The sequence below is a fragment of the Nerophis ophidion genome, linkage group LG01 (genome assembly GCF_033978795.1).
Source record: "Nerophis ophidion isolate RoL-2023_Sa linkage group LG01, RoL_Noph_v1.0, whole genome shotgun sequence".
In the NCBI taxonomy this organism is placed as follows: Eukaryota; Metazoa; Chordata; class Actinopteri; order Syngnathiformes; family Syngnathidae; genus Nerophis; species Nerophis ophidion.
In genome coordinates, this window is record NC_084611.1 from 51707542 (window position 1) to 51727869 (window position 20328).

Below are 20328 nucleotides of genomic sequence, written 5' to 3' on the forward strand. Positions count from 1 at the left end.
AAATCTACTGCATAGCCCGCATTTTACATCCAATTTGAAGTGTTTCACCATTCAAACAATCCACCTACCATTGACATTCAAACCAGCATGTTTCGCGAAGATTACCCGGAATTACCAGGAATTTCCCACCATTCAAAATGAATGGGCAATATACAAACGTGTCCATATCTCACATTTCTCAACCAATTCTGACCGTTCCAACATCCACACACTCCACTTACCCTGGACATTCAAGCATTTCAGGTTCACTCTCGCATATCTGTGGTTCGGTGGCTTGCTGAGTTGCTGAGTGCCAACTCTGACAGGCGATTCAGATGCATGTTTTTCAAAATAAAGCAAACAGGAACATTTTAAAGATATGTGAGATGTTTTTCAAACTAAGTATGGCATAATAGAGCTTAAAGGCCTACTGAAATGAGATTTCCTTATTTAAACAGGGATAGCTTGATATTACTTTCCCTTTTACCCATCAGGCCCCACTGCAAATCCATGCAGCCATGTTGGCTCTGGACACCTTCCAGGAGCAGCACAATAGACTTCCCAACACTGGGTAAACAAACCACTGTCCAAACTATTTTTCCAAGTGTCAAAGGTTGTCCCGTTGGTTCATGAGGGTTTTTACTTGGATGGCACCAGCTGCTTACAGGATGCCGACCTTCTCCTGAAGCTAACAGAGGAAATTAATGCAACACTCAGGAACAAGGTAAGTCATTTTTTTAATTTTTTGTTTGATGCATTATTTCTGGAGTGACTTTGCTCTCTTAAGGCTCCCATGGATGCCGAGTTGGTGCAGTGGTTGTCCAGGACGGCCAGAGGGACCCTTCCTCCATTGGCGGCAGCTGTTGGAGGGCTCGCCAGCCAGGAGGTTCTTAAGGCTATTACAGGAAAGTTTGCACCGCTACAGCAATGGGTAGGTCTCACCTCTGAGCTTTGTTTTCGACCTTGTCTGCTCTTTAAATGTTTTGTTTGTCTTGGTGTAGTTTTATCTGGATGCCATCGAGGTAGTGAAACCTCTTCGGACCCTGCCTGCTGATGAGTTTCTTCCTCGCGGAGACCGCTATGATGGACTGCGAGCTTGTATCGGGGAATCACTTTGCGAAAAGCTGCATAAACTCAGGGTTTTTATGGTAGGTATAGTCCAGCTCATACAGACTGTTTAGATAGTCCACCATGTAGAGCAGGGGTCACCAACCTTTTTGAAACCAAGAGCTACTTCTTGGGTACTGATTAATGCTAAGGGCTACCAGTTTGATACACACTTAAATAAATTGCCAGAAATAGCCAATTTGCTCAATTTACCCTAAACTCTGTTATTATTAATAATTAATGATATTTATCTTTGTGGAAACACCGATCATCTTAATGATTTCTCACAATAAATATATATTTTTGATGACACGTTTTAAATAGGTTAAAATCCAAACTGCACTTTGTTAGAATATATAACAAATTGGACCAAGCTATATTTCTAACAAAGAGAAATCATTATTTTTTCTAGATTTTCCAGAACAAAAATTTTAAAATAAATTCAAAAGACTTTGAAATAAGATTTAAATTTGATTCTACAGATTTTCTAGATTTGCCAGAATGTTTTTGAATTTTAATCATAATAAGTTTGAAGAAATATTTCACACATATTCTTCGTCGAAAAAACAGAAGCTTAAATGAAGAATTAAAATGTATTTATTATTCTTTACAATAAATACAAATTAATGTACTTGAACATTGATTTAAATTGTCAGGAAAGAAGAGGAAGGAATTTAAAAGGTAAAAAGGTATGTGTTTGAAAATCCTGGAAATCATTTTTAAGGTTGTATTTTTTCTGTAAAATTGTCTTTCTGAAAGTTATAAGAAGCAAAGTAAAACAATAAATGAATTTATTTAAACAAGTGAAGACCAAATCTTTAAAATATTTTCTTGGATTTTCAAATTCTATTTGAGTTTTGTCTCTCTTAGAATTAAAACTGTCAAGCAAAGCGAGACCAGCTTGCTAATAAATAAATACAATTTAAAAAAATAGAGACAGCTCACTGGTAAGTGCTGCTATTTGAGCTATTTTTAGAACAGGCCAGCGGGCGACTCATCTGGTCCTTACGGGCGACCTGGTTCCCCCGGGCACCGCGTTGGTGACCCCTGATGTAGAGGTTCATGCAGGATACATTTGTAATTTCCTCCTTTTACAGGTTGGCTGCGGTGCCATAGGCTGTGAAATGCTGAAAAACTTTGCCCTGCTCGGAGTGGGATTGACCAAGAGTTTAGGAGAGGTGCCTGCTTCCTTTTTATTGACTTTTACCACATTTTTGTGTCCTGCAATGATGGAAATGTAACATGGACTTTTGTCTCAGGTGTGCATCACAGATCCAGACCTCATAGAAAAGTCTAACCTGAATAGACAATTCCTCTTCAGACCACAACATATACAGGTGAGACGATTCACTTGAGTTCCCAAAGTTTTTCTTAATTCTATATCACAATTTCGGGGTATACAGTAGATTACACCTAAAAATAAGCAGCACCAACCTAGTTTTTGGACAAATTTTACTTTCTGCATATATTGGCGCACAAGTGTGTAAGCAGTAGGTGAAACACAAAATATTTACACAGGTTGTGTCTGTTTATCATTTGTTCATTTATTTTTCAAAATGAATATTTGGACACAATTGCAATGTTACTGTCAGAATGCCATAAAGCAGTGGCTCTCAAATAGGGGTGCGCGTACCCCTGGGGGTACATGAAGGTACGCCAAGGGGTATGTGAGATTTAAAAAAGAAAAAAAACAATTCTAAAAATAGCAACAATTCAAAAATCCTTTATAAATATATTTATTGAATAATACTTCAACAAAATATGAATGTAAGTTCATAAACTGCGAAAATAAATGCAACAATGCAATATTCAGTGTTGACAGCTAGATTTTTTTGTGGACATGTTCCATAAATATTGATGTTAAAGATTTTTTTTTGTGAAGAATTGTTTAGAATTAAGTTCATGAATCCAGATGGATCTCTATTGCAATCCCCAAAGAAGGCACTTTAAGTTGATGATTACTTATATGTGTAGAAATCTTTATTTATAATTGAATCACTTGTTTATTTTTCAACAAGTTTTTAGTTATTTTTATATCTTTTTTTCCATATAGTTCAAGAAAGACCACCACAAATGAGCAACATTTTGCACTGTTATGAATTTAATGAATCAGAAACTGATGACATAGTGCTGTATTTTACTTCTTTATCTCTTTTTTTCAACCAAAAATTATTTGCTCTGATTAGGGGGTACTTGAATTAAAAAAATGTTCACAGGAGGTCATCACTGAAAAAGGTTGAAAACCACTGCCATGAAGGAATGAAACAAATCTTTTTACTTGAAAGCATGTCATTTATTTGGTCAAAACTTGGTAACAGTAATATCTAAAGTTTGCATGACAGCAGCTGTGTGCGCGTTTGTGTGTAGACATAGACTGTTTTGAAACTACACTTGTGGATGGAGATTGTTTCAATCCCAAATATGTGTTTTTGAAACTCTCTCGTGTTGGTGTTGACATTAGGGATGTCCCGATCCATGTTTTTGCACATCTGATCCGATACCTGATATTGTTTTTGCACTTCCGATCCGATACCGATACTGGCCTATCCGAGCACGTATTAAAGTTTAAAGTTATTTAGCCTACTTAGTTGTCAGATTCATGTTGAAAAGGGTTTTGTACTCTTGATAACAACTAGCTAGCTGAATTAGGTGAGTTTGAATAATACACAATGGTTAGTATTCAAGGATAAACACAAAATAGAAAAAATTATATATGACAAACAGAAATGGCATCATTAAACAGTAAAAAAGTGAACAGTATAAAGTGCAAACAATGCTGTAAACATTATTAAAAAAAGCAAAACACACAAGCTACCTGAGTGGGATAAAATGTCTATAACTCAGCATCAATACTTGCTCTTGAACAAGTGTAAACTTGTTCAAGAGCAGGGGGGGGGTGGGCAAACAATTGAAGTCCGAGCATAATGGGAGATTCTTTCTAACAAAGACGAGCACTTCAATATGCTCAGGTGTCAGCATGCTCCTGTGTTCATCAATAATGAGTGAGGCTGTGCTAAAAAACCTCAAGAGTCATTAAAATGTCTTACAACTTTACCACCACACTTGACTTTATTGTGGCATGTTTTGCACTCCACCTCTTCATCTTTTTCGTTTTGTAGGGTAAAATAATCCCACACAGCTGACATTTTTACCGGTAACTTTTAATTCACATGGCCTTGTTAACGGTTAGAACACAGACCAATTGAAGTCCGAGCATAATGGGGGATTCTTTCTAACAAAGACGAGCACTTCAAGATGCTCAGGTGTCAGCCTGCTCTTGTGTTCATCAATGATGAGTGAGGCTGTGCTATAAAGCCTCTCACTCTCAAGAGTCATTAAAATGTCTTACAACATTACCACCACGCTTGACTTTATTGTGGCATGTTTTGCACCACACCTCTTCAACTTTTACGTTTTGTAGGGTAAAATAATCCCACACAACTGACATTTTTACCGGTAACTTTTAATTCACACGGCCGTGTTAACGGTTAGAACACAGACCTGTGGATGTGTTGAAGGTGTGCTGGAAAATGCGGAACGGAAATTAGGGAGCAGCAGAAAAGTGGAATGTTTTATTTAAACCGGTTCGTTGGAAAATAGGGACCAAAGTTATTTTAAAAACTGGATCTGGATCAACATTTTCCCATGCCTTGCCAATACGCATTTTTTGGCAAATATCGGCGGCCAATCCGATTCAAATATCATATCGGGACAACCCTAGTTGACATAGCCTTAGAAATGGTAACGTAGGAGGATTTTAGCATTCATGTGCGTGTACGAGACAGTCTACGCCACAACGAAAGGATAGAGTAAAAGAAGGAACTTATTGACTACAACTGAATAAAAACGGCGGACTTGGGTGAACCTCTACCATATATGGAGATGTGCGCTGACCAAAGCAAAATACAGTTTGGAAGAAGACAAGATAGTTTTATAAATATCTCCGCCATTCCTCCATGGTTTGATTTCAAATTTTCTGGGCTTTTAGGAATTGCAAATACACAAAACAGGTACCAACAGGTAAAAAAAGTTACTTTGGGTAATAAGGCCCATGTAATTATTTTGGATTATTTCAATAATTACAATACAAACAGATTTGTTGTCCTTCCTTTAGAAACCAAAGAGTACAACAGCAACAGAAGCCACCCTGAAAATCAACCCGGAACTGCAGGTGGACGCTCATCTCAACAAGGTGTGTCCGGCTACGGAGGGCATCTACAGTGACTCCTTCTACTCCCGGCTCAACCTGGTAGTCACCGCGCTGGACAATGTGGAGGCTCGCAGATACGTGGACAGGTGGGTTGGTTTGAAATGTTAGATTTGTTTTGTAGAAAATTAAACAAGCTTATTTGACCCTTTTTTTTTTAATTATTATCTCCAGCCGCTGTGTTTCCAACCAGACAGCTCTCCTGGACTCCGGCACCATGGGCACCAAAGGACACACAGAAATAATTGTGCCAAATTTGACAGAGTCCTACAACAGCCACGTGAGCACATTTGAAGGTGCCTGGTGCCTTGTCTCGACTCAGCCCTCAATTCTCTTAAAACTTTCTCTACCAGCGAGACCCACCAGAAGAGGAGATCCCATTCTGCACCCTAAAGTCCTTCCCATCGGTCATAGAACACACCATCCAGTGGGCCAGGGACAAGGTAGGATCGCACAAAGTCTATCCAAATTCCTGCTACAAGTTAAGACTTGCTAATGTCCTCATTTTGTGTAGTTTGAGAACGCCTTTGTCCAGAAGCCCTCCATGTACAACTCCTTCTGGCAGACACACACATCGGCTGAATTGGTGCTACAGGTACAAATATAGTCGCGCTTTTTAGGCTAAAAACCGACGTGTTTTAATTATCCCTATGTTTTGTGTGTCTATGCAGAAGATGCAAGCTGGGGACAGTTTGGAGGGGTCATTCCAAGTCATTAAACTGCTGAACAGGCGACCCCACCATTGGCAACAGTGCATTGTCATGGCTCGGCTCAAATTTGAAAAGTATTTCAAGAGAAAGGTAATGAGGCATATGATTTGTCTTGACATAAACTGTCTCCATTAGGTACAGCTGATTTTCAGACTCGCCCTAAAATAAATTATATTTATTTATATTAACCTCTTAAATTACTCTTTTTATAGGCTTTGCAGCTTCTGCGCTCTTTCCCTCTGGACACCAGGCTAAAAGATGGAAGTACGTGTTCTCCTGAATACATATAGAAACACTTTCCATTGCCAACATTCATATTTTCTCCATGTGTTAGGTTTGTTTTGGCAGTCCCCCAAAAGACCACCAGCCCCCATTGAATTTGACCTAAAAGACCCCATGTAAGTAAATTACTGCTGACGTTACAACTAAAGACCAACCGATCATTTGGTATTTTGACGTGTATCATTATCTGTCTTTTCTATCGGTATCTTCCTTTTTCAAATTCTTTTTTTTTACAACAATGACATAACTGTCAGCAGCTACAACATATTCTCATATAATACCCGTATTAAAAAAATAGACACATTGTGTAGTACAGTGGTTCTCAAATGGGGGTACGCATACCCCTGGGGGTAGTTGAAGGTATGCCAAGTGGTACGTGAGATTTAAAAAAAAAAAAATTTTTTTTAATTTTAAAATTAGCAACAATTCAAAAATCCTTTATAAATATATTTATTGAATAATACTTCAACAAAATATGAATGTAAGTTCATAAACTGTGAAAATAAATGCAACAATGCAATATTCAGTGTTGACAGCTAGATTTTTTTTGTGGACATGTTCCATAAATATTGATGTTAAAGACTTCTTTTCCTGTGAAGAAATGTTTAGAATTAAGTTCATGAATTCAGATGGATCTCTATTGCTATCCCCAAAGAGGGCACTTTAAGTTGATGATTACTTCTATGTGTAGAAATCTTTATTTATAATTGAATTACCTGTTTATTTTTCAACAAGTTTTTAGTTATTTTTTTATCTTTTTTTCAAATAGTTCAAGAAAGACCACTACAAATGAGCAATATTTTGCACTGTTATACAATTTAATGAATCAGAAACTAATGACATAGTGCTGTATTTTACTTGTATATCTCTTTTTTCAACCAAAAATGCGTTACTTTGATTAGGGGGTACTTGAATTAAGAAAATGTTCACAGGGGGTACTGTTTACAGGGGGTACATCACTGAAAAAGGGTTGAGAACCCCTGGTGTAGTATATAATAGGAACCACTGCTTAAGCACCAGCCCTTTGCTCTGTATTAGAAAACATTAGCGCTGCAAAAACATTGTGTCACTACTGGTCCCACATTTCCTAAAAAATAATGTTAAAAAACAATTAAAGCCTTGTCCAGCTGTTTACTGACGTATATTATTCACATTTAATAACTTTTACTGCAGAATTAGGGTTGTCCCAAAATTTATATCGATACTTTTCCAAATAAAAGGAACTACTTTATTTTAATAAAACATCTCACACTACATTAAACACTCAGTCAAGGAACAATTTTAACAATGTTAAAATAGAAATGAAAAGGCATTGAAAGGGCATCGACCCTAAAGGAAACGTCTTTCCTGTGCTCCTCGACTACAGTCTGCACCAGACCAAACAGCAGGACAGGTGTAACAACTACATTATTACCTGCCACTTTTAATAACTCTTTGTGCAGATCTGAATGCTTGTTGTTTAAATGTTTACCTAGGTTTGAAGCAAAGGTGGTAATACTTATCGCCACATTTGGCGAGCTGTGTTTTAAAGCAGCTGTTGTGAGAGTAGCGTATATGTGTGCACGCTCCTTTTAAAAATGGCAGTATGTGGGGTGAGTAAGTGAGTGGGCAAGTGAGGAGAGGTAGCGCTTGCATGTGCAGGAGTGTTAGTAGCATGGTGGATGTCCGCTTGTGCCCCATGGAAATAATAAATAAAGAGACCAAGTTAGTTAGACATATAGATAGTACTTTATTGATTCCTTTGGGAGAGTTCTCTCAGGAAAGTTTAAATTCCAGCAGCAGTGTTCAGAATTGAGAACACATTTAAAATGTAAATAATTGGGGTATAAATGGAAATAAAATAAAAAATATAAAACTCCTCTCTGAGCTGCCACCTTACCGTGGTAGAGGAATTTGCGTGTCCCAATGATCCTAGGAGCCATGTTGTCCGGGGGCTTTAAGCCCCCTGGTAGGGTCTCCCAAGGCAAACTGGTCCTAGGTGAGGGACCAGACAAAGAGCAGCTCGAAAACCTCTATGAAAAGTAAAAACAAAGGACCCAGATTTCCCTCGCCCGTACGCGGGTCACCGGGGCCCCCCTCTGGAGCCAGGCCCGGAGGTGGGGCACGATGGCGAGCGCCTGGTGGCCGGGCCTGTACCAATGGGGCCCGGCCGGGCATACCCCGAAGAGGCAACGTGGGTCTCCCCTCCAATGGGCTCACCACCCATAGCAGGGGCCATAGAGGTCGGGTGCAATGTGAGCTGGGCGGCAGCCGAAGGCAGGGCACTTGGCGGTCCGATCCTCGGCTACATAAGCTCGCTCTTGGGACGTGGAACGTTACCTCACTGGGGGGAAAGGAGCCTGAGCTAGTGCGCGAAGTAGAGAAATTCCGTCTGGTTGTAGTCGGACTCACTTCGACTCACAGCAAGGGCTCTGGAAACACTTCTCTTGAAAGGGGCTGGACTCTCTTTCACTCTGGCGTGGCCGGCAGTGAGAGGCAACGGGCAAGGGTGGCAATTCTCGTTTCCCCCCCGGCTCAAAGCCTACACGTTGGAGTTCAACCCAGTGGACGAAAGGGTAGCCTCCCTCCGCCTTCGGGTGGGGGGGACGGGTCCTGACTGTTGTTTGCGCTTACGCACCAAACAACAGTTCAGAGTACCCACCCTTTTTGGGTACACTCGAGGGAGTACTGGAGAGTGCTCCCTCGGGTGATTCCCTTGTTCTGCTGGGGGGCTTCAACGCTCATGTTGGTAACGACAGTGAAACCTGGAGAGGCGTGATTGGGAAGAATGACCGCCCGGATCTGAACCCGAGTGGTGTTTTGTTATTGGACTTCTGTGCTCGTCACAGTTTGTCCATAACGAACACCATGTTCAAACATAAGGGTGTCCATATGTGCACTTGGCACCAAGACACCCTAGGCCGCAGTTCCATGATCGACTTTGTAGTTGTGTCATCGGATTTGCGGCCTCATGTTTTGGACACTCTGGTAAAGAGAGGGGCGGAGCTTTCTAACGATCACCACCTGGTGGTGAGTTGGCTGCGATGTTGGGGGAAGATGCCGGACAGACCTGGCAGCCCCAAACGCATTGTGAGGGTTTGCTGGGAACGTCTGGCAGAGTCTCCTGTCAGAGAAAGTTTCAATTCCCACCTCCGGTGGAACTTGAAACATGTCACGAGGGAGGTGCTGGACATTGAGTCCGAGTGGACCATGTTCCGCACCTCTATTGTCGAGGCGGCTGATCGGAGCTGTGGCCGCAAGGTAGTTGGTGCTTGTCGTGGCGGTAATCCTAGAACCCGCTGGTGGACACCAGCGGTGAGGGATGCCGTCAAGCTGAAGAAGGAGTCCTATCGGGTTCTTTTGGCTCATAGGACTCCAGAGGCAGTGGACAGGTACCGACAGGCCAAGCGGTGTGCAGCTTCAGCGGTCGCAAAGGCAAAAACTCGGACATGGGAACAGTTTGGGGAAGCCATGGAAAATGACTTCCGGATGGCTTCGAAGCGATTCTGGACCACCATCCGCAGCCTCAGGAAGGGGAAGCAGTGCACTGTCAACACCGTGTATGGTGCGGATGGTGTTCTGCTGACCTCAACTGCGGATGTTGTGGATAGGTGGAAGGAATACTTCGAAGACCTCCTCAATCCCACCAACACGTCTTCCTATGAGGAAGCAGTGCCTGGGGAATCTGTGGTGGACTCTCCTATTTCTGGGGCTGAGGTAGTTAAAAAGCTCCTCGGTGGCAAGGCCCCAGGGATGGATGATATCCGCCCGGAGTTCCTTAATCAATCAATCAATCAATCAATGTTTATTTATATAGCCCCAAATCACAAATGTCTCAAAGAACTGCACAAATCATTACGACTACAACATCCTCGGAAGAACCCACAAAAGAGCAAGGAAAACTCACACCCAGTGGGCAGGGAGAATTCACATCCAGTGGGACGCCAGTGACAATGCTGACTATGAGAAACCTTGGAGAGGACCTCAGATGTGGGCAACCCCCCCCCCCTCTAGGGGACCGAAAGCAATGGATGTCGAGCGGGTCTAACATGATACTGTGAAAGTTCAATCCATAGTGGCTCCAACACAGCCGCGAGTGTTCAGTTCAAGCGGATCCAAGACAGCAGCGAGAGTCCCGTCCACAGGAGACCATCTCAAGCGGAGGCGGATCAGCAGCGTAGAGATGTCCCCAACCGATACAGGCGAGCGGTCCATCCTGGGTCCCGACGAGCGGTCCATCCTGGGTCTCGACTCTGGACAGCCAGTACTTCATCCATGGTCATCGGACCGGACCCCCTCCACAAGGGAGGGGGGGACATAGGAGAAAGAAAAGAAGCGGCAGATCAACTGGTCTAAAAAGGAGGTCTATTTAAAGGCTAGAGTATACAGATGAGTTTTAAGGTGAGACTTAAATGCTTCTACTGAGGTAGCATCTCGAACTGTTACCGGGAGGGTATTCCAGAGTACTGGAGCCCGAACGGAAAACGCTCTATAGCCCGCAGACTTTTTTTGGGCTCTAGGAATCACTAATAAGCCGGAGTCTTTTGAACGCAGATTTCTTGCCGGGACATATGGTACAATACAATCGGCAAGCTAGGCTGGAGCTAGACCGTGTAGTATTTTATACGTAATTAGTAAAACCTTAAAGTCACATCTTTAGTGCACAGGAAGCCAGTGCAGGTGAGCCAGTACAGGCGTAATATGATCAAAATCTCTTGTTCTTGTCAAAAGTCTAGCAGTCGCATTTTGTACCAACTGTAATCTTTTAATGCTAGACATGGGGAGACCCGAAAATAATACGTTACAGTAATCGAGACGAGACGTAACAAACGCATGGATAATGATCTCTGCGTCTTTAGTGGACAAAATGGAGCGAATTTTAGCGATATTACGGAGATGAAAGAAGGCCGTTTTAGTAACGCTTTTAATGTGTGACTCAAAGGAGAGAGTTGGGTCGAAGATAATACCCTGATTTTTTACCGAGTCACCTTGTTTTATTATTTGGTTGTCAAATGTTAAAGTTGTATTATTAAATAGAGGTCGGTGTCTAGCAGGACCGATAATCAGCATTTCCATTTTTTTCGCGTTAAGTTGCAAAAAGTTAGCGGACATCCATTGTTTAATTTCATTAAGACACGCTTCCAACTGACTACAGTCTGGCGTGTTGGTAAGCTTTAGGGGCATGTAGAGTTGGGTGTCATCAGCATAGCAGTGAAAGCTAATACCGTATTTGCGTATGACGTCACCCAGCGGCAACATGTAGATGCTGAAGAGTACAGGGCCAAGGACCGAACCCTGGGGAACTCCACACGTTACCTTAACATAGTCCGAGGTCACATTGTTATGGGAGACGCACTGCATCCTATCAGTAAGATAAGAGTTAAACCAAGACAGGGCTGAGTCTGACATACCAATTCGTGTTTTGATACGCTCTAATAAAATATTATGATCGACGGTATCGAAAGCAGCGCTAAGATCGAGGAGCAGCAACATAGATGACGCATCAGAGTCCATCGTTAGCAATAGATCATTAGTCAATTTTGCGAGGGCTGTCTCAGTCGAGTGATTTGCCCTGAAACCGGATTGAAAGGTTTCACATAGATTGTTACACTTTAAGTGTTCATTTAGCTGCTCTGCAACAATTTTTTTGAGGATTTTCGAAATAAAGGGAAGGTGAGACACCGGTCGGTAGTTTACCATGAGGTCAGGATCGAGGTTAGGTCTTTTAAGGAGAGGATGAATAGCCGCTTTTTTGAATGCTAGGGGAACAGTGCCCGAGGAAAGTGATACGTTTATGATATTTAGCACTGATGGACCTAATAATACAAAAAGCTCCTTGATAAGTTTCCCAGGAAGTGGGTCAAGTAAACATGTTGTTTGTTTTATTCCATTTACACGTTGTAACAATTCTTCTAATGTTATTTCATCAAAACGAGAGAAACTATTTTGGATATTTGCAGTATCCGCCGTATATACAGTCGTATCTGTGTTACTATAACCCAGTTGTAGCTGGGACGCATTGTCTTTAATCTCCTTTCTAATAAGTTCAATTTTCTTATTAAAGAACTTCATAAAGTCATCTGCCGAATGGGTGGAGCTACTGGAAGGAGTCCCTTGTTGGGTTAGCGATGCTACCGTACTAAACAAAAATTTAGGATCGTTTTTATTACGGTGGATGAGATTTGAGTAATATTTAGCTTTAGCTAAGGTAAGCATGCGTTTATAAGTTATTAAACTATCACTCCATGCTTGATGGTGCCCCTCAAGTTTAGTCGTGCGCCATTTGCGTTCCAGCTTTCTACATAATAATTTCTGAGCTCTAGTTTCTTCAGTAAACCATGGCGTACGCCTTTTTGGAGCCTTTTTTAACTTCAGCGGTGCTATACTATCAATGGTTTCGCGCAGGGCGTTGTTAAAGTTGTTAGTGAGGTTATCAATAGAGCCCACATACTTTGGGAACGGTGCCATTACAGAGGGCAGTAGGTCAGCAAGAGTCGTCGTTGTGGCAGCATTAATGTTGCGGCTGCTATAGCAGTTATTATTATTATTAGCTTGCCGAACATGAGTCTGAACTTTGAATTTTATAAGGTAATGATCGGACATTACTTTAGTATACGGGAGTATCATAACTTTGGAAACGGTGATAACTCTGACAAGCACTAGGTCTATCGTGTTACCGCTGCGATGCGTCGGTTCATTTATTATTATTATTAGCTTGCCGAACATGAGTCTGAACTTCAAATTTTATAAGGTAATGATCGGACATTACTTTAGTATACGGGAGTATCATAACTTTGGAAACGGTGATACCTCTGACAAGCACTAGGTCTATCGTGTTACCGCTGCGATGCGTCGGTTCATTTATTATTTGTTTAAGACCACAGCTATCAATTACAGTCTGGAGCGCCACGCACGGTGGGTCCAATGGGGTATTCATATGGATATTAAAGTCCCCCATTATAATTATATTATCGGCGTGCGTCACTAGATCAGCAACAAACTCTGAGAATTCACTAATAAAGTCCGAATAGGGCCCTGGGGGGCGGTAGATAACGGCCAGGCACAGAGGCAGAGGTGTGGCAGACTTCATAGAAAGCACCTCAAACGATTTATATTTATTATTTAAGTTTGGACTAAAGTTAAAGTTTTCGTTGTATATTAGTGCGACCCCCCCTCCCCTTTTAAGGGGACGGGCAATATGCGCATTCGTATAGTTAGGAGGGGATGCCTCATTTATCGCAAAAAAGTCGTCTGGTTTAAGCCAGGTTTCGCTAAGACCGATGACGTTAAGGTTGTTGTCTCTAACGACCTCATTAACTAATAACGTTTTGGGAGACAAAGATCTAATGTTTAGAAAGCCCATATTATAGGTAGTGGGCTGTTTTAAGGAGGTGTTGATAAAATTATCCGTAGTAGCAATATTAATAATGTTGCGTTTATTATGCGCAGTGTACTTAAATAAATTACGACCATATCTAGGAATTGATATGACGGGAATTTTCAGATTGTCTACTTGGCGCTGCGATAAACTGAACGCATCATGATTTGCCACCTCAGTAGAACGCATGTCTAACTCTGACGTAGTCATAGTCATTGCAGAAAAACCATTTTGTGAGTTGTGTATTATTCTACGAAAATTGCTATGTGTACAGGGATCATCCACCCTGGCGCTGGCTAGTTCTAACTTAACTGACTCCATACCCAGGCTAGCAGGCTCTGTAATTGCCTGTGACCGGGCTTGCTCTAGTGCAGTTAGTCAAATGTGGCTCAATGCGAAATCTATGTTCCGAGACAAGAGGATAGCGCCTTCCTGGTTAGGGTGAAGGCCGTCTCTCCTCAGCAAGCCAGGTTTGCCCCAGAAAGAGGGCCAATTATCAATAAACGTAAATCCCTGTTGTCTACAGAAGCTATCCAGCCACTTGTTAAGAGAGACTAATCTGCTATATCTCTCATCATTGCCTCTCCCAGGCAGGGGGCCAGAGACAATTACTCGATCCCTGGACATCTTTCTGGCGAGATTACAAGCCCTGGCTATGTTTCTCTTTGTAATCTCTGATTGTCTCATCCTAACGTCATTGGATCCAACGTGTATTACTATATTCGCATAACTAGTGGTGCGGTTAGCCTGTCGTACGTGTTTACTAGACCTGTTGCGAGTTAGCTCCCTAAGATTAGCTTCAATGTCAGGTGCTCTGCCCCCGGGAATACACTTAATTGTGGCTGGTTTGCTAAGCTTTCTGTTTCGGGTGATGGAGTCCCCTATGACTAAAGTGTGGTGCCCGGTAGACTGGGGTGTAGGTCTAGCTAAAGGGCTAAATCTATTATGCGTCTCAACCGGTACACCGTAGCTTGTAGGCCGCTTAGGGCTGCTACAAGCTGAGCTAGTTAGCTCGCTACAGCTAACAGATGTGTCCGCAACATCTAAAGTTACGAAATTACACTACTCTAACTGGCGGACACGGCTCTCTAGCAAAGCCAACCTATCCATGAGTAAAGTGCATGAAGCGCAGGAAGCCATACTCACAGAAACTTTCCGTCGCCGAGTGGAGTGCCAGCTGTCTTCGGGAAGTGGTGGTCACGGTGGCGGGGGAGTAGCTTCCTGCAGACCGGCGCTGCCTTTCTCCGCTAGCCTCGTTAGCTTAGCAGCTAGCTAGCTGAGGGCGGAGTGGTGAGACAGAGATCGGGTGATTTGCAAGTTAAATTGAACTATTAAATATGTTCGAGAAGTTGTAAATAAAGCTGCAAAACAGTTAAAATCACACAGAACGATACTTAGCTTTTTTGCAACAAGAGAAGTCAGCGAGCAGTCATTCATGTTGACCCGGGATGCTGTGGGGCTGTCTTGGTTGACCCCCCCGATGTTAAAAGTGCAATACATTCTCAAAACATAGTAACTATTGCTTAGTTTCTCTTGTTATATTCTTATTTTTATTCTAAATGTTTTTATTCATCCATCCATCCATCTTCCTCCGCTTATCCGAGGTCGGGTCGCGGGGGCGGTACCTCTGGATTGGCAGACCGGGGTGGTAGTCCCTCTCTTTAAGAAGGGGGACCGGAGGGTGTGTTCCAACTATCGCGGGATCACACTCCTCAGCCTTCCCGGTAAGGTTTATTCAGGTGTACTGGAGAGGAGGCTACGCGGGATAGTCGAACCTCGGATTCAGGAGGAACAGTGTGGTTTTCGTCCTGGTCGTGGAACTGTGGACCAGCTCTATACTCTCGGCAGGGTTCTTGAGGGTGCATGGGAGTTTGCCCAACCAGTCTACATGTGCTTTGTGGACTTGGAGAAGGCATTCGACCGTGTCCCTCGGGAAGTCCTGTGGGGAGTGCTCAGAGAGTATGGGGTACCGGACTGTCTTATTGTGGCAGTCCGATCCCTGTACGATCAGTGTCAGAGCTTGGTCCGCATTGCTGGCAGTAAGTCGTACACGTTTCCAGTGAGGGTTGCCCTTTGTCACCGATTCTGTTCATAACTTTTATGGACAGAATTTCTAGGCGCAGTCAAGGCATTGAGGGGGTTCCGGTTTGGTGGCCGCGGGATTAGGTCTCTGCTTTTTGCAGACGATGTGGTCCTGTTGGCTTCATCTGGCCGCGATCTTCAGCTCTCACTGGATTGGTTTGCAGCCGAATGTGAAGCGGCCGGAATGAGAATCAGCACCTCCAAATCCGAGTCCATGGTTCTCTCCCAGAAAAGGGTGGAGTGCCATCTCCGGGTTAGGGAGGAGACCCTGCCCCAAGTGGGGGAGTTCAAGTACCTAGGAGTCTTGTTCACGAGTGGGGGAAGAGTTCGATCGTGAGATCGACAGGCGGATCGGTGCGGCGTCTTCAGTAATGCGGACGTTGTACCGATCCGTTGTGGTGAAGAAGGAGCTGAGCCGGAAGGCAAAGCTCTCAATTTACCGGTCGATCTACGTTCCCACCCTCACCTATGGTCATGAGCTTTGGGTCATGACCGAAAGGATAAAATCACGTGTACAAGCGGCCGAAATGAGTTTCCTCCGCCGTGTGGCGGGGCTCTCCCTTAGAGATAGGGTGAGAAGCTCTGTCATCCGGGAGGAACTCAAAGTAAAGCCGCTGCTCCTCCACATCGAGAGGAGCCAGATGAGGTGGTTCGGGCATCTGGTCAGGATGCCACCCGAACGCCTCCCGAGGGAGGTGTTTAGGGCACGTCCAACCGGTAGGAGGCCACGGGGAAGACCCAGGACACGTTGGGAAGACTATGTCTCTCGGCTGGCCTGGGAACGCCTCGGGATCCCCCGGGAAGAGCTAGATGAAGTGGCTGGGGAGAGGGAAGTCTGGCCTTCCTTGCTTGGGCTGCTGCCCCCGCGACCCGACCTCGGATAAGCGGAAGAAGATGGATGGATGGATGGATGGATAAAAATAAAAACATTTAGAATAAAAATAAGAATATAACAAGAGAAACTAAGCAATAGTTACTATGTTTTGAGAATGTATTGCACTTTTAAGAAAAATGGTTATTGTTTTGCATCCCCTGTCATCCTAGTATCCCCTCCCCACAGAGAGGAGTTGTACAGTCTGATGGCGTGTGGGAAAAAGGAGTTTTTTAGTCTCAGTTGTAAAAACATCGGTCCTGGAGGGAACGTATCCCCTGCGCTCCTCGACCACGGTCTGGGAGCCGACAAGCGGGAAAGGTGTAAAATAGTATTTGCAACGCGGTGCCTCCCTGTTTAAAGGGGAACATTATCACAATTTCAAAAGGGTTAAAAATAATAAAAATCAGTTCCAAGTGGCTTGTTGTATTTTTTGAAATTTTTTTCAAAATTTTACCGGTCTCGGAATATCCCTAAATAAAGCTTTAAAGTGCCTTATTTTCGCTCTCTGCGAAGACACTGGCCATTTCCCTGTGACGTCACACAGTGCTGCCAATGTAAACAAACAATGGGAATACCACAGCAAGATATAGTGTCACTAGCTCGGATTCAAACTCTGATTTCAGCGACTTAAGCGATTCAACAGATTACGCATGTATTTAAACAGATGGTTGGAGTATGAAAATATTGAAGAAGAAACTGAAGCTATTGAGCAAATAGCTATTGACGCTATTCATAGCCATAGCATGGCCGAATAGCTGCGTTAGCATCGCAGGTAAACTGTGCGGACCAAACGATCAGGACTTTCACATCTTTTGACACTGGAGCAACTTAAATCCGTCGATTGGTGTTTTTTTCGCATTAAATGTGGGTGGGAGGAAACGTAATATAGTTGCAAATGCATCTACAGATTATCCATACATCTCTGTACCATGTCTGCTTTAGCACTGCCGGTAAATAACATGTTAACATCGATTAGCGTAGCATGTTAGCATCGATTAGCTGGCAGTCAACATCAACAAAACTCACCTTTGTGATTTCGTTGACTTTATCATTGAAAATGCATCTGCAGGTTATCCATACATCTCTGTGCCATGTCTGCCTTAGCATTGCCGGTAAAATGTGGAGAAACTCCAGCACATTCAATGGGGGTCTGGCGGCAGACACTTTGGCATCTTCGGGCCAGTGGTGCAACTTGAATCCCTCCCTGTTAATGTTGTTACAACCTCCGACAACACACCGTCGAGGCATGATGTCTCCAAGGTTCCAAAAAATAGTCAAAAAAACGGAAAATAACAGACCTGAGGCCCGGTGTTTGTAATGTGTTGAAAATGAAAAGGGCGGGTGTGTTACCTCGGCGACGTCACATTCTAACGTCATCACTTCCAGCGTGATAAACAGAAAGGCGTTTAATTCGCCAAAATTCACCCATTTAGAGTTCGGAAATCGGTTAAAAAAATAGATGGTCTTTTTTTCTGCACCATCAAGGTATATATTGACGCTTACATAGGTCTGGTGATAATGTTCCCCTTTAAAACATACCCTTTATTGTTAGTTTTGAAGCCCAAATACCTCTTTATATTGCGCTTCACGCACCCTCTTTATTAACCCAAACAATTGTAGTTTTTTGCCATTCTTCCTCTCCAAGATGTTATTGCTTATATGCCCTTTGTGTGTGCGTTTTCACACACTAAACATCATGCGCGTCGGTGCTGTAGAACGGTACCGATACTTTTCAAAAATGGTATAGTACTGATTTCAATTGATTAATACCGCGATACTTTATTAGTACCGGTATACCATACAACCCTACTGCGGATGAATATCACCTCCAAATATCAGTTATTGGTCTCTCTGACTACTAATAATAAATCCAATTCACTTTATTTGTATAGCACATTTAAACAACATTTTTTCCAAAGCGCTGCACAATATTAAAAACAATATTCAAATATTATTTTTAGCTCCACCAATGACTGAATAAAAACAAAACATAAATAAATATAAAGCCAATGTAAAACAATCTAAAAATAAATATGACTAAAAAAGATTTTAAAGGGGAAAACCAGTTAAAACAATAAATAAAAATCTTAATTTAAAAACACAGAGGACCACACAACTCATAGTGTTAAGAGCCAGAGAATAAAAGTATTTCTTAAGACGAGACTTAAACACTCCACTGTGGGAGCAGTTGGAACATGTTAATAATCGACATATCAGTCGATATCTAGTGGCAACTTTTGCGCACTTCACATCTTGAATGATCCAACTGTACTTTTTCCTTCCAGGCACTTCAGCTTTATCGTCAGCACCGCCCGACTCTTTGCTGGCATTTACAACATTCCTTACTCTGATAGGGTAGGTCACGTGAAAGAAAGACAGAAAACAGGCAGCATTACTACTGTTACTCCTTTTCCAGGATCTCTGTGAGGAGGCTGTGGGGAGAATTATCTCCGTTGTTAAGATCCCAGAGTACCTGCCCTTGGTCAAAGTAGGTCATTATCACCATTGTTGATGAACCATTTGAACGCTCCTGATTCATTTGTTGGATTGTCCCCCTCACAGTCCATAGAGACTGACGAGGCTGCTAAGAAGCCTGATCAGTTGAAGATGCCTCTAAGTAGTGAGGAAGAGAGGGAGGCCATCAGGCAGCTGCAGCAAGCCATTACTGGCGACGGCGCCAAGCCAGGTACAGGAAGGAAGGTCTTAAACCAGAGTGAATGAGTGCTCAACAGGTAGGGCTGTGAATCTTTAGGCATCACACAATTCGATTCAGAATCCTTTCTCGATTGAAAATCGGTATGCTTTTTAATAACATTGGGTGCCTGTTCTGTGATTAACTATATTCCTCCATAAAAAAGACAAACAGCTCTGAAAAATTGTTGTATTACTTAAAAGAAAACTGGTTCAGGTAAATACAATTTTACCCAGACATTTAGTAAAGTCAAATACAAATAAAGCAACAAGAGAAATATCCAACACTTGTCTTTTCTAAAGTCAATGTGTACAACAGATAAAGATAATCTACATAAACAATATGAGCGGCTGAACAGGACAGATTTGAAAAATGTATATATATTTTTTAATCGATTTTTTTTTTTTTTTAATTGATTAAGAATCATTACAAATAAGAATTGCAATTCATTCGAAAATTAAGGCCTTAGATGGCATTAAAAAGCATTAAATACGATGTCCGTGGGCATTAAAAATTCATACAATTGTAGGCCTGGCCCAATAAGTCAATCAAATGAACAATAAGTGAAAATGAACTTGATAACTTTGACATTTTTTGGCTCAGCCCGGGGCAGAGTATGTCGGGTACGAATAAGCAGCATCAAACACATTATTTTCCCGTGCAAATTTTCCTTTTTCAATTTCATTTCAATTGATTTTTATTTGTCAGTAGTTTATGTAAACAGTAAACTTCAAGTGCATAGCAGATGAATAAATAAAAGTATCAGTTTACATTTCCTGACCAAAAAGGTATAGGCTGAAGCCAAAAGCTTATTATGCCTACCCTTTCCACATTCACAAAAACAAGAAATCAATCTTGAGACAAAGAAACGCAAGAAAGGACTCTAGAGTGTCTGTCGAAATCATAGTACTTGATCACATGCATTGTCAAGCATGTAAATACATGCATTTACCATTATATACTGTACAGGCCAAAGGTTTGACACACCTCATTTCAATGCGTTTTTTTTATTTTCATGACTATTTACATTGAGTGTCA

General features: G+C 42.3%; 1 protein-coding gene across 2 annotated transcripts in view; it reads left to right on the forward strand.

Moving 5' to 3' along the window:
• Positions 1 to 20328, forward strand: part of uba6 (ubiquitin like modifier activating enzyme 6) — a 58731-nt gene that overhangs the window by 17418 nt on the left and 20985 nt on the right. For both annotated transcript variants that reach the window (XM_061906867.1, XM_061906860.1), the window contains exons 12-27: positions 474 to 550; positions 637 to 703; positions 767 to 910; positions 981 to 1127; positions 2184 to 2264; positions 2346 to 2423; positions 5201 to 5382; positions 5468 to 5573; positions 5647 to 5736; positions 5808 to 5888; positions 5965 to 6093; positions 6216 to 6267; positions 6338 to 6401; positions 18884 to 18953; positions 19015 to 19086; positions 19161 to 19284. In XM_061906867.1, the coding sequence (XP_061762851.1) occupies positions 474 to 550; positions 637 to 703; positions 767 to 910; positions 981 to 1127; positions 2184 to 2264; positions 2346 to 2423; positions 5201 to 5382; positions 5468 to 5573; positions 5647 to 5736; positions 5808 to 5888; positions 5965 to 6093; positions 6216 to 6267; positions 6338 to 6401; positions 18884 to 18953; positions 19015 to 19086; positions 19161 to 19284 (1564 nt within the window). The remainder of the gene's footprint in view (positions 1 to 473; positions 551 to 636; positions 704 to 766; positions 911 to 980; positions 1128 to 2183; positions 2265 to 2345; positions 2424 to 5200; positions 5383 to 5467; positions 5574 to 5646; positions 5737 to 5807; positions 5889 to 5964; positions 6094 to 6215; positions 6268 to 6337; positions 6402 to 18883; positions 18954 to 19014; positions 19087 to 19160; positions 19285 to 20328) is intronic.